At 41.0% G+C, this 11,983-nt stretch overlaps 3 protein-coding genes across 7 annotated transcripts in view; 1 reads left to right on the forward strand and 2 right to left on the reverse strand.

The window, feature by feature from the left end:
• Positions 1–5,007, forward strand: part of LOC109471149 (acyl-CoA:lysophosphatidylglycerol acyltransferase 1-like) — a 12,039-nt gene extending 7,032 nt beyond the window's left edge. For both annotated transcript variants that reach the window (XM_019770386.1, XM_019770385.1), the window contains exons 6-7: positions 2,828–2,945; positions 3,051–5,007. In XM_019770386.1, coding sequence (XP_019625945.1) covers positions 2,828–2,945; positions 3,051–3,321 — 389 coding nt within the window. In that variant the 3' untranslated portion in view covers positions 3,322–5,007. The remainder of the gene's footprint in view (positions 1–2,827; positions 2,946–3,050) is intronic.
• Positions 32–2,651, reverse strand: LOC109471150. Its single transcript, XM_019770387.1, has 3 exons — positions 2,462–2,651; positions 1,875–2,062; positions 32–676 (listed from the first exon to the last, which is right to left on the reverse strand). The coding sequence occupies exons 1-3, from the start codon at positions 2,571–2,573 to the stop codon at positions 131–133; spliced, it is 846 nt and encodes a 281-aa protein (XP_019625946.1). The 5' UTR covers positions 2,574–2,651; the 3' UTR covers positions 32–130.
• A 329-nt stretch (positions 5,008–5,336) lies between the features above and the next one.
• Positions 5,337–11,983, reverse strand: part of LOC109471148 (sorting nexin-6-like) — a 9,685-nt gene continuing 3,038 nt past the window's right edge. The window contains exons 4-17 of one of the 4 annotated variants that reach the window (XM_019770380.1): positions 11,593–11,703; positions 11,295–11,416; positions 10,935–11,058; positions 10,438–10,533; positions 10,128–10,233; positions 9,822–9,897; positions 9,272–9,316; positions 8,830–8,869; positions 8,568–8,654; positions 8,305–8,400; positions 7,314–7,325; positions 6,851–6,914; positions 6,533–6,618; positions 5,337–6,413 (exon numbers count right to left, since the gene is read on the reverse strand). In XM_019770380.1, coding sequence (XP_019625939.1) covers positions 6,336–6,413; positions 6,533–6,618; positions 6,851–6,914; positions 7,314–7,325; positions 8,305–8,400; positions 8,568–8,654; positions 8,830–8,869; positions 9,272–9,316; positions 9,822–9,897; positions 10,128–10,233; positions 10,438–10,533; positions 10,935–11,058; positions 11,295–11,416; positions 11,593–11,703 — 1,143 coding nt within the window. In that variant the 3' untranslated portion in view covers positions 5,337–6,335. The remainder of the gene's footprint in view (positions 6,414–6,532; positions 6,619–6,850; positions 6,915–7,313; positions 7,326–8,304; positions 8,401–8,567; positions 8,655–8,829; positions 8,870–9,271; positions 9,317–9,821; positions 9,898–10,127; positions 10,234–10,437; positions 10,534–10,934; positions 11,059–11,294; positions 11,417–11,592; positions 11,704–11,983) is intronic. The other 3 variants (XM_019770383.1, XM_019770381.1, XM_019770384.1) reach the window with 3 other exon arrangements.

The following is an 11,983-nucleotide window of genomic DNA, read 5'->3' on the forward strand; positions in this document are numbered from 1 at the left end:
GAGGCACAAAGACGTGGAGCAAACAGCGTGGTAAAGCAAGTGTAAACCTTTATTCAGAACAAGAGGTTAGACAACACGTCTGTAACAAACAATCGCACAATCCGGTCCGTTCCAGCCTTTCGATCAGCGTTTAACTAACCAAACAATTCCAACATGAGCTACTGCTTCTTTTTGTTATTCGGGCACTTCCTCGCCCAATGCTCAGATGAGCCACACAAGAAACACGCATCCGGTGCATGCCGCTTTCCTCCCGACCTACCCCCTGCGAAATACGGAGGGGGACGGCGCGGAGCCGGGCGATAATCTGGTCGCGGCATAGACGCCGTCGCTTCTTGTGTAGCTGCATAAGACTTAAAAAAGGCAGCACTTTAGTAGCAGCTTGTACTTGAGCCTGGCTACCAAATAATCGAAGCACCAGGGCCCTAAAGTTAGGTAGTCTTGTGTAATGCGAAAGTTCATCTGCATACGCGATGAACTCATCCTTCCTCTGGTGTCCTTCCCTCCTGGCGGTGGCTACAAGAGTTTCTACTAAGCTCATCGCCCAGTCAGCCGAAAACGCTCCCTCTCTCCTGCCACAGTAGGCTGTCAGCTCTCTCAGCACTGAGTCCGTTGACTGCGCCGCCCGGGACGCCTCCAATGACTGGATCCTTCCTAAAAGTGTCTCCAAGGTCAGACCCTAGGGGAAAAGAACGCAAAACAGTGGCATAAGGAGCTGTTCTCTCCCCCATCCAACCATGCCACGTAGCAGGTTCCCTTCTGTTACCGCCCTAAGTGGTGCACCGTTACCCACGATAAAAAAGGCCCCGGGATGTCATTTTTGGCCCAACTTGACCCCGCCAAGGAAGGGGAAACCTTGCCCCTGCCGGACTACTTACCTAGCCGAAAACTCCGCTGTGACGGCCCCTGGCCGCTCTCAGGAACAACGTGATCACTGTGGGCCCTAGGCCTGCATACTTACCTCGTGTAGCCCGGCTACAATAATAGGATCAGCCCCAGGCCGAACGAAAACAATCATCGTGGCCCCAGGCCTACCTACTTACCACGTGTAGCCCAGCTACGCAGTAGAATCGGCCCCAGGCCGAGCAAATGAACCGGTCCGCATGGCCCCAAGCCTGCCTACTTACCACGTGTAGCCCAGCTACGATGTAGAATCGGCCCCAGGCCGAGCAAAAAACTGGTCCGCGTGGCCCCAGGCCTGCCTACTTACCCCGTGTAATTCCGCTACGATGTAGAAAATCGGCCCCAGGCCGAGCAAAACCGGTCCGCATGGCCTCATGCCTGCCTACTTACCACGTGTAGCCCAGCTACGATGTTGAATCGGCCCCGGGCCGAGCAATGGTTGGACACCGTGGCCCCTGGCCAGTGTACTTGTCCAAGCCCCCCGCCAAAACGGATGAGTCGCTATAACTTTCAAAACACACCCAAAAAAAAACAAAGAAAAAGAGAGAGAGAAAAAAAAAACAGTAGCAAGTGGCACTGCCTCGCCGGAAATCAGGCAAGGAAAAACCTAAAAATACAAAAAAAAAACAAGCACGGGTACCTGACACAGGCTACATAAAAACTAACACCAGACCCCGAAATAACGTGCAACCTGGAAATTGGGTGTCGTACCAAACAGTAAAAAAAAACAAACGAATTCGAAAAACCGGGTAAAAACTCCCCGCCCGAACACGGACGATAGGGAAAAAACAAACATACCCACAAAAAAAAAAAAAAACAAGAAAAACAACAAATGTACCGTCCCGGCACTGGAGGGAAAAAGGTTCAAACAAAACTGCCAAGCCGAAAAAAAAAACAACCCCTGAGCTCGTCCACTCTACAGGAAACATGGCTGTAAACTTTCCAACTTTCCCCACAAAAATAAAACCAGTTACCTGCACACTCTGTGCCGTAGAAACAGACGTAGACGGGGCCGCTGTATGGACCACAGCCTGAGCCTGAGTCACCGGAACCTTCTCTTGTGCCGGCGGAGTTCCTCCTGTGGTAAGATCAACGCTCTGCACCTTGCTGACCGTCTCCTTCCCACCATCCTTGCCAGAAGTTGAGGCTACAACGGAGGAACCTAGCTCAAAGGAAGAAACATAAATTAACCCCCACAATTATAATTCCATCCTGCGACACAGGGTACCGCGTGGGCTAAACAAAGAAATGCAAATTTACAGGCGGCTGACCAAAAATAAGCGTAACAATCCAACACAGGTGAGGGGCAAGAAAACCCAGGAGAAAAACAACGCACGCCACAAAAAAAACCGTGACTAAACAGAACCCTAATCCTGAAAAAGAAACAAAAAAACAAGGAAAACATTACGTCCTCGCTCCTCCGGTAGTCAAGTCTGAACACGCCAACCCGCCAAAATCAAACCGAACACGAGGCGAGCCCCAAACGGGGGAACCACAGAAAGTGACCAAATATTCCCCAAAATCAGCCAAACGAAACCCTTCAAACTCAAAAAACAGTCACCTTTGGCACCCTTGAAGTGTTTTTTCACCGTCGGAGGCACCTTCTCCGTCACTTCTGCGGTCTTCTCCACCAAGCTTCTCGGGTCGGTCTGAGGTAGTACGGGCGTGCTCATACTTATGGTGGACGTCCACGGAGCGCAGAAAATTGACGTCTGTCAGGCAGATGGGTTTGCCGCGAAAGAAGGATTAATTGGAGATGACGCCATAGGTCGTGACCTCTCGCGAGAAGATCTCGCGATAGGTCACAACTGTTATGACGTCAGTGGGAATATTGCAAATATTTTCTGTCAGGTTGCTATTTATTCTGATGTATGTGGTACTTACCAATCTGTCAGCTTTTAACATTGAATGTCTTCTGCCATTAAAGGACAGCACATTAAGTGGATTGTTGACATCACCATTGCATATCAGAATGGCAGACCACTGGACATACAGACCCTTATGTCAGCATGGAGAACACCATATCCTACCACACTGCACTACAGGTACAGAACACATACTTCAGGTTTATTGTGACTTATGTGTTAATTTTCTAATGCTTGCATAGTTTCCCACATGGATTTAGTGCATTATCTACCTGGCTGTTTCAGATATTTCCCTATTTCTGAGGTCCTGCGGGATGAGGAAGGGCTGACAAAGTGGCTGTACAAGCGGTTTGAAGAGAAGGAAGAGCTTCTGTCCCACTTCTACTCCACGGGCCAGTTTCCCCCTGGCACGACTCGACCGGGTACAAAAACTACAGATAAAGCTGTGGAGGTAACATTTAGCCCATGGTGGATGCTGTCTATCCACCTCTTTTACTTGTGTTCCACTGCTCTCCAGTGGTACACTGTCAGTACAATGTTACAGTGGGTTTCATAATTGGGAAGTTGACTTCGGTAGTTTAACCACTGTGGGTCTTGTAAGAAACCTGTGCTGAGCATGATTGAGGCTGGAGGCCCAAACTGTAGTCATGAGATGGTTAAAACATGCAGTCAAAGCCACAGATTTCTGAAGTATACGAGAAGTCAATGTTGTAAACGTACCAGGACAGATAAATTGTGGATATTAATTTTTGCAAGCAACAAATTATTCATTATCTGTTAGTTGCTGAGAGCTGTCTGGTATACTAGTATACATTATAAAAAATTTGGGAAGGTGAGTCCATATCACTGTGCTTTTCAGTTTTGCCACCCTTTTTGTCAGTCTTTGTGCCTTTTGCACCCATTGTTGAATCTGAAAAATGATTCCTTCAGTAATCTTGAAATTGTTGTTTTAAAGCCTTAATGTTTGCTGTGGGGAAGAGAATTTCTTTCTGTTTTAAATGATTGGCCTTGGTTGTTTGGATTTTCTTTGGTCAAACAGCAACTTATTAACTTTTGGGATTACTGTTGTTGTAGACCTTCAACTTCAAGCAGCAGGAATGTACAAATTTTGTACCCTGCCTGTGGTCATGAATCATGAGTATACATTACAAGCTGAGCTGGCAGCCTTTTAGGTTACAAGACAGTTATCACTGACTGGAGTCACAACAAAATGATAAATTAAGGGAGGACCAGGAATGATGTTAGTGGACAGATGAAAATCTTGATGCGAATTTTAGACTTGCAGTCTCAACAATGTTTTTAAACTAAATCATGTGATAATGTAACTGACGTCTGTAGGCAGTCTGTTGCTTGCCTTGGTGCGATTTCTACCCGCATTTCACTTCCCCTCATCCGTCCTGATCCTTTCCTCCAGTGCCAACTTTGACATGTGACAGGTAACTGTAGCATTCAGCAGGATGGCTGACATGAAACTCAGTGGTAATTTGCCATCCATGTGTGTATTTTTATCAGTACAGCAGTGTTAGCAGCCAGTCAGTGTGTGATGCCACGCATTTTGTACCAAACTTGAAGAATTCCTGTCAGGGTTTACCATGTACTGCTTTGCCTCATAACAGATTTTTACAAGGTATATGAAAAAGAATTTGATGTTAAGGCATAAAGTTTTAATGATGACTGTGACTCCCATGATTGCTTTCTTCCAAATTAGCATGATGGAGTTAACAATATATATATATATGTATATATATATATGCTAAGACGTGTTAGTTTTGTAGTACATGTATTGTACTGAAAGATCACACAGCCAGTGAAACTGGTATTGTCTGTTTCAAATTTTGCAGTAGACTTTTGTTTCATGACTCCTATGATTACTTACTTATGTTAGTATGATGGAGTTATATTGATATATAATGTTGCTAGAAGGCACTATATGATCAATGGATTGAACTCAATTCATTAAGCTCACAGTATAATTTATGTAGTAAGGGAAATTGTGTAAGTTATAGTTAATGTATGTGAATGAAAATAGTATACTTTCTAACACTGAAAATACGTCAAAGCAAAAATATACTAACTAAAAATTAGTCCATATTCGTTTATAAAAGCTTTGCACAGTACGCGATATGTAAAGGTTGATCTTATCTCAATGTACTAATATTGTTTTAAGAATGTAATCATGCTTGCCTGTGGGAAATTTGGTTGTGAGCTTCCATGTTTACAACAAGGATTTCTGTTTGTCACATGCTGAGTATTGGAAGACTTTTTTTGCTTCTTCATTAGTAACATACTATTGATAGATTTTTAGCCTGTTTAATGCAGGAATGTTTATTCAGCCTGGGAAAAAGTTGTAAGTTACAACATTTCTTTTCACACAGCTGTTATTTGATTCATAAAAGGTAATACAAAAGCCACAAAGTAGCTGAAGGAGAGAGGTGCCTCCTAAGTTGTACATGTATGCCCCATGAGGATCAGAAGGTAGTTTTGGCCAGTCAAGGTTAAACTTACCCAATATACAATGTACATAACATACGTATGGAAGAGAATGAGACAAGAAAACAAGTACCAGGTACTTTTTTTTTGCTTTTATTGGCTTTTTCTTTTAATGTGAATACAAGTCTTTTCCATGTAGTGTAGCTATGAAGTACACATGATGCAAAAAGCCAGCAACTAGGACAAAGTGTGATTGGTGTGAGGATCTCAAAGCAGAGTAACTGGACCACAGACAAGGGACTGTATTCTCTTTACAAACATTCTTTGCTGAAATCAAGTTATGTCAAGTTCATATATACCAGCAGATTCTACATACAGGCCTGCTCTGGTATTGAAAAAGTACATTTTCAGTAATTTGATGGCCACAAAATATTCAAGCCTAGTGACATCCTTTGTAATGCTCAAAGGTTAGGTTTCCCATAGTGAAACTCAAATTGCTGCGGCAAAATTCAGACTTATATTTTTTCGGAAAAAAAAGAAAAGAACACTAACTGGTAAGTAGAGGCTTTTGATCATGAGGAACTCCCAGTAATGTAATATGTTAAGGGATGCTCCTTGGCTTAACCAGTTAAGAGGCAGTAACATGTACTTGACTGTGCATTATGTGTGTCTATCATCCACCCCCATACAAAAAGTTACCTTCACCACCTAGGAAGATCTGTGGTGACTGAGTAAGAGGTCTGTGCACCACACTGACTATACTACACACCTAACTGGGCAGTAGAATGTCTCTTGCAGAAGGAATGATACATTTCTAGACACGAAATCATAGTTTTAAAGTCATCAATCAATCATAATTAGCTTCAAATCTGATTCTTACATTTGAATTATTATCATTACTACCACAACTTGAAGAAATCAGACTACAAAAATCCATTTACCTATCTTTGTAAAGATCAAAATTATAGGATGTTACACAAATGCGACACATTCCCATATGTCTGTTAAGCATCTCATCTCACAATAGCTCAATTATAAAATATTCATTAGGAATGTTCTTGCTAAGCTCTGTACAAAATCATCCTACCCCTTTGTGACTACATGACGGGATATACTGCAATTTAAAGTGGAGGGGTTTTCTCACTGGGGCTGGGCTTTTGCCCCCCTTCCTTCCTCCTTCAACTGTGCTATGCAGTTTCTGTAGAGTTGGTTCAATGCCTGCAAGGAAAAAACATGATCAAGACTACAGTCTGTTTAAGTTCAGTTTTACAATCCTTGTAACAAGCAAATTTAAGAATTCAAAGCAACAAAGTAAGCTATTAAGTATCAAGACTTACCTTTGCATGCTTGATCTCTAGTTCTGCAAGCTCCACCAAATTCTTGCGGAAAGCTCCAACTCTCCTCTTCTTAAAGTCTTGCAGCTCTGTGTTAGGAAATAATAATAAACATGAGCTATGCTTATTCACTTAAGTTGCCATGAACACACTCAATATTTCATCACTGGCATCCTTAACTTGTGTTTTCCTTGGAAGTGTTTTATACAGGCTGCAATCTTCTTATTGTTTTGACAAAATAACTTCTGTAGGGCAGCATGAATATGACAAATGCTTTGTTTGCTTACTCAAGCGATGGTAAATAAAAGCTGAGTGACCCACCTGATTTTGCCAGTTCAGAAAGGTGTTCATACTTCTCACATGCACGTTGTTGTGCTTGTTCAGCCTGGGATTAGGCAAAAGACATGTCAATTTCCACAAGCCCATTTCACACATTTAACAACTACAACAACATAAAAAGTGAGATTAAACAAACTTTTCATGTATCCTCATGAACTTTTAATATCTTAGCTGCTTATGATCAAATTGAAACAAAATGTAATGTTTTGCTGACTGCGAAGTTGATAACAAGATTAGAAGCCATGCAACCAAATTATAGCTGAACATTCATAAAGGGAAATGGTTAAGACTTTGATGGCAATTGGGAATTGCTAATGCATGTATCAGCAGCAACAGAAGGGAGGGGGGTTCCTGTGAGGAGTGGTTAGAATTTGGCAATGGGCAGGTTGATGGAACAGGCAGCGCATATGGGGGGAAGCCATGCAAGTAGAGAAAGAGGACTTACAACAGCAACCTCCTGTGGAAAGGTTGGAAGGTAAAGGGTAAAGATTGGTACAGTCTTGATCAGCAATAGCAAATATCCACTAAACAGAAATATAATCCAAGTAGTTTTGCAAAGTCCTCTACACTTTCTTGATGGAAAGATTGTTTCTATATATTCCTTGTATCTTACATTTTGACAATAAATACAGAAAAAGCTTTTGGTTATTAATCTCAGGGACCAGAAGGTTGCTTCATTACAACATAAGCAGCCACAAAGTCCAAACTTAGTAAGCACAAGTGCTTTTACAATAATGATGCAAAATATTGGCCTGGCCATTAGTCAAGCACCTGCAAGTGGGGAGCCCTAACATCACAAATTCTGTATCTGTGGCCAAATTACCACATGGTATTGAAGCCTGTGATAAAAATTCTACCCTTTGTACTGCATACATGTAATGTGTGACACCCTAACCATCTCACATTTCAATGATATTGTTGAACAATAAATGTATGTTTAAGAAGATGATACAAAAAACAAACATTATTGAGAACAGCGATACTGTATCAACAAAGTGTTCTCTATGTAGAAATATACATCATGTCATGTGAATGTCAAAGCAAGGGATTATGTTCAAATAGCCTGAAGTGCTTATAAGTATTCAGTTGTAGAAAATTAAGTAAGCTTTTATGAAAAGATATGATGATAATGAAAAGATATACATATACTGATGATATGGTATCATGCATCAAAGCTGTGGATCCCATTACAAGGGGTGAGTGGCACAACCGTGGGTAGGAGGCAAGTTGCAGTAGAACATGCAGTCTTTCTTTGCAATTGTATTAACTTAAGCAAACTTAAGCAACAAGCATTTGTAGTAGAAAAGTGACATACAAATGAGACAGTAAACAATAAATGGACAGATCAATGCTACACAATGTCAAAATTGCTATCTCTATCAAACAGTACAAACTACCCAGGTAATGTAGTTATCATATTTGAACTATTCACTGACCTGTTGCACGTTCCTGTTCTTTGCTCTGGCTTTATCCAAGTCTTTGTTGGCATTCTCATAATCTGCAAGGGCTCTAGTCCGTCGATACAGCAAGTCCTGTTAAAGCATGTAATAAAGTTGTACCTGCTGTTTGGAATTGGCACATTTTCTGTGTTTATCTGATTTCTAATGAAATTGAACATCCTTTACATTTGTGGATAAAGGCCTAAGTAAGGACTTGATTAAAACTTTGCTCAAAACCACAATTGCAGCACACAAGATACCTTTGCAGCAGATGTGTCCCTAAGGTAGTACCGAAGAGTGTCAGACAACTTCAAATCTTCATCAGATGATACTCTGGCTTCCAGTTTCTGGGTAGAGAAGAAAAAACTTAATCTCCTTATGCAGACACAACAGCAAAGAATATCAGCCTTATATAGATGTTCTACATGTAGAAGATACAAACTTATACAATATAAGCTATAGAGATAATCACAAAGGTGTCACAATACCTTTCTTTTTTTAGAATTGACAATATTTTCTTACCCTAGATTTCTCAAAGCACTCAGACACTTTATTGAAGACCCTGTAACAACAAAGAGTGTTACATCTTGAAGAATGGTGATACTTTTACTGTACTGGTAATCTACTTGATTGGTGATTTGATTGGAGCTTTGGCAGAGGTGTTAATGCTACTGTTTCCCTATATTCACTACCTATCACAGCTTAATGTCCCTTAAACATGCACAACATATACCATAGATGTTTCCTGTTGGTGTAAAAAAAAAAAAAGAAAAAAAGAAATTTACACTATCTTGTAAGTTGCAGGCAGGACCTTTAGCTGTGATATGACCTGATGCCAACCTACATGTATACTTCCACCTTAAGTTAGCTATTGAAGGTAGCCCCAGTTAAGACTAGCTACACACCTTGGTTGAGTTACATGCTAAAGAGCCAGAGTACAGTGCAGATGGGGTGCACAACTTACTTGGTTGTCTCTTTACTTGCCCCCCTGACACTGGAAGGTAGGTAACTAATACAGAATACATGAAGCAGGGAAGCTGGAGCTCTCATGACAATCAAGATACAAAGAAAATCACACATTCAAATTTCAGCCAATAACTACCTTATCACACATACCAGTATATGAAACATTTAATGATTACAGATAATTTTGGGCCATGCCTTAAAACTTTCAGTAACAAGACTAATAGCAATCATCTTCAGTGCAATCACTTCACATTCAGATGCAAATCACTGCATTTGTAACATTGGCCAGCTTCGACACCGAAAGTAACATCAATTTTTTTAACATCAAATAGAAATTTTACAGACTACCAAACAAGCTATAGGAATGTTGCATTACTCATCATATAACAGCACAGTCGACACCACTGAAAGGAAAGCATTTTCTCCTCTTAAACAACCAGTTCCTATCCAAAATCCGTAACAACATACCAAAAACAATGGGAAATTTCTGTGTCTATAACCAACACTTTTGAATAGAGTTTGATCATGAAAGTATAAATTGCACTTACTTGTCCAGCTCAGTGTTCTCACATGTTGCCAGGCTGCCCAGACCTGTGGACAGTTTTATGTAGCTGTCTGCCACACCTACAGACAACATTTCAACATCAGATTACAGTTCACACTTGGTAGGGAAACAGCATTGTAGTACACAGTCTGTGAAGCTAATGTTCTGAGCTGTATACACAATCCACAACTATTCCACAGAAAACCGCTTTGATCTTCATTTTCAAAGTTTTGCTTTCTCTTTTATGCATGATTGTACGTTTTTTATTGATTTTAATTTTGAAGTATTTCGTCAAACCCAGCAGTCTTACTTTTGTGCATTTTTGTCATCCTGTCAGCACACTTTGTCGACTGGGCAATCCTGTTGTGATATTCTACCAGGAAGCCTTTCTCCTGCTCAAAGAACTCGTCTGCATCCTGTAATGTGGAGTACAGCAACATCAATGTTCACAGAACACAATGATGGTAGGGACAAATTATCTTATTAGCACCTCAAAGACCAAAAAGACATTCAGTTTGTGATGTGAAATTTTTAACATCATTTGGATGTAAAATAAGAAGCAGCACATAGATTTTCAAGTGGTGAAATGGATGTCTAGACTGTACATTTCCTCAACTCACCTTCTGGTTGGACAGCAGCACTTCATCCACAGACTGTGACATGGACTTGATGAACCAGCCAAGCTTCTCCTTCTTGTTCTTCAGACGCACGCTCAACTATGGTAGCAAAACACAGCATTTAAATAATGAGACTGCTGTTCAGTAGAGATCACTTTGTACCCACCATCCTGTTTAACATGTCATTCCTTAATATAGTATATATTTCTACATGCACATTGATAGTGGCTGACCAAAGAACATCATTGAAAAAAATAATTTTGTACTGTATTTATAATTTCATAATACATACCTTATTATCTAAGATCATATTCCAGTTTAAGCCAAAGGACTGGACATTACAAGTTAATAGTACAAGCAGGGATTTCATCATTATTGTCATCAGTATCACCATAGATTTCCTCTTGTTACTTGGTTATTCTTGGCTGTATGTTATACTGCAGCCTGTGGTATAGGAACCAGTGCTTGGTTCAAAGCAGGTCTGATCTGCTATGACTCACATCCTGGTCATACTCCAGGAAGACTCTGAAGTTGGTGTCCTTCCTGAAGGCAGGGTGAGCCGCCAGACGCTGTAGAAACACCTCATGCATCGCTACAGTCTTCTTGAAGGTGGCCAGGTATTCACTGCACAGAGAGGGGGAGGTGAGATGTTTGCTTCTGTTGCTAAAGCAGCATCAATCATAGTGATCATTGCCTTTTTAAAAACATTTGGTGAAAGTACTGTAAAACAATACACATATAGATAGGACACCAAGCCACTAATTCTAGCGACTAAGTTATCCTTTTCTAGCAAACATCCTCCCTCAGCTTACTACAGACTGTCCCTATTCAATTCTTGAACAGAAGGTACTCAGACTCACGCCTCCAGTTCTTGTTTCATCTTGGTGAACTCCTCCTTGGTCATGGTGCCCTCTCCCTCCCCAAGTTTCTGTAACTTCTCACGGGAGGCATCAAAGTCGGGTCTCGGTGGGGCAGGAGGGATCTGTCAAAGGGAGTGCAAGCTTTTTTTTGTTTTCTTTCCAAGTTGCTAGAAGTATATTTTGAAAGAAATACAGTAACACATTCATCTATGTGTACACTGCACAATTAACACTTTGTTCAGTATGAAAATGGCAAATATGTCAAAAACAAACCGAAAGGAAACAGCAAGGAACTCACGATGTATCCTCCGTACTCTTCATTTTCGACGAACCTGTCATGAAGCCAGATAAACTCTTCATGCTGTCGTACAACCGAGAATTCACTCTCTCTGAAGTCAGGCAGTGTTGTCTAGAAAACGAAGATAAAAAGTCATTCAATAGAACTTTATCCTGTACGTATTAAGTCATATTTTAGCTGTCAGTGAGTGTATGTTTATTAAGCCAACATGTTCATGCTCTGATCCCCTTCTAATGTCTATAGCCCAGTATAGAAGCAAGGTTCTATTTCCTCTGGGCCATTTATCCCTGTCCTCCTGGTATGTGTATCAGTCTGCCCAGGCTCTGCATGGTGACAAATTTCTCAGAACATACTTCTGTCAGCTGCTCTTTACCAAATAAATCTGCCCTTC

Source organism: Branchiostoma belcheri, unplaced genomic scaffold (assembly GCF_001625305.1).
Source record: "Branchiostoma belcheri isolate BF01 breed outbred unplaced genomic scaffold, Haploidv18h27 scaffold24, whole genome shotgun sequence".
Taxonomy (NCBI): domain Eukaryota; kingdom Metazoa; phylum Chordata; class Leptocardii; order Amphioxiformes; family Branchiostomatidae; genus Branchiostoma; species Branchiostoma belcheri.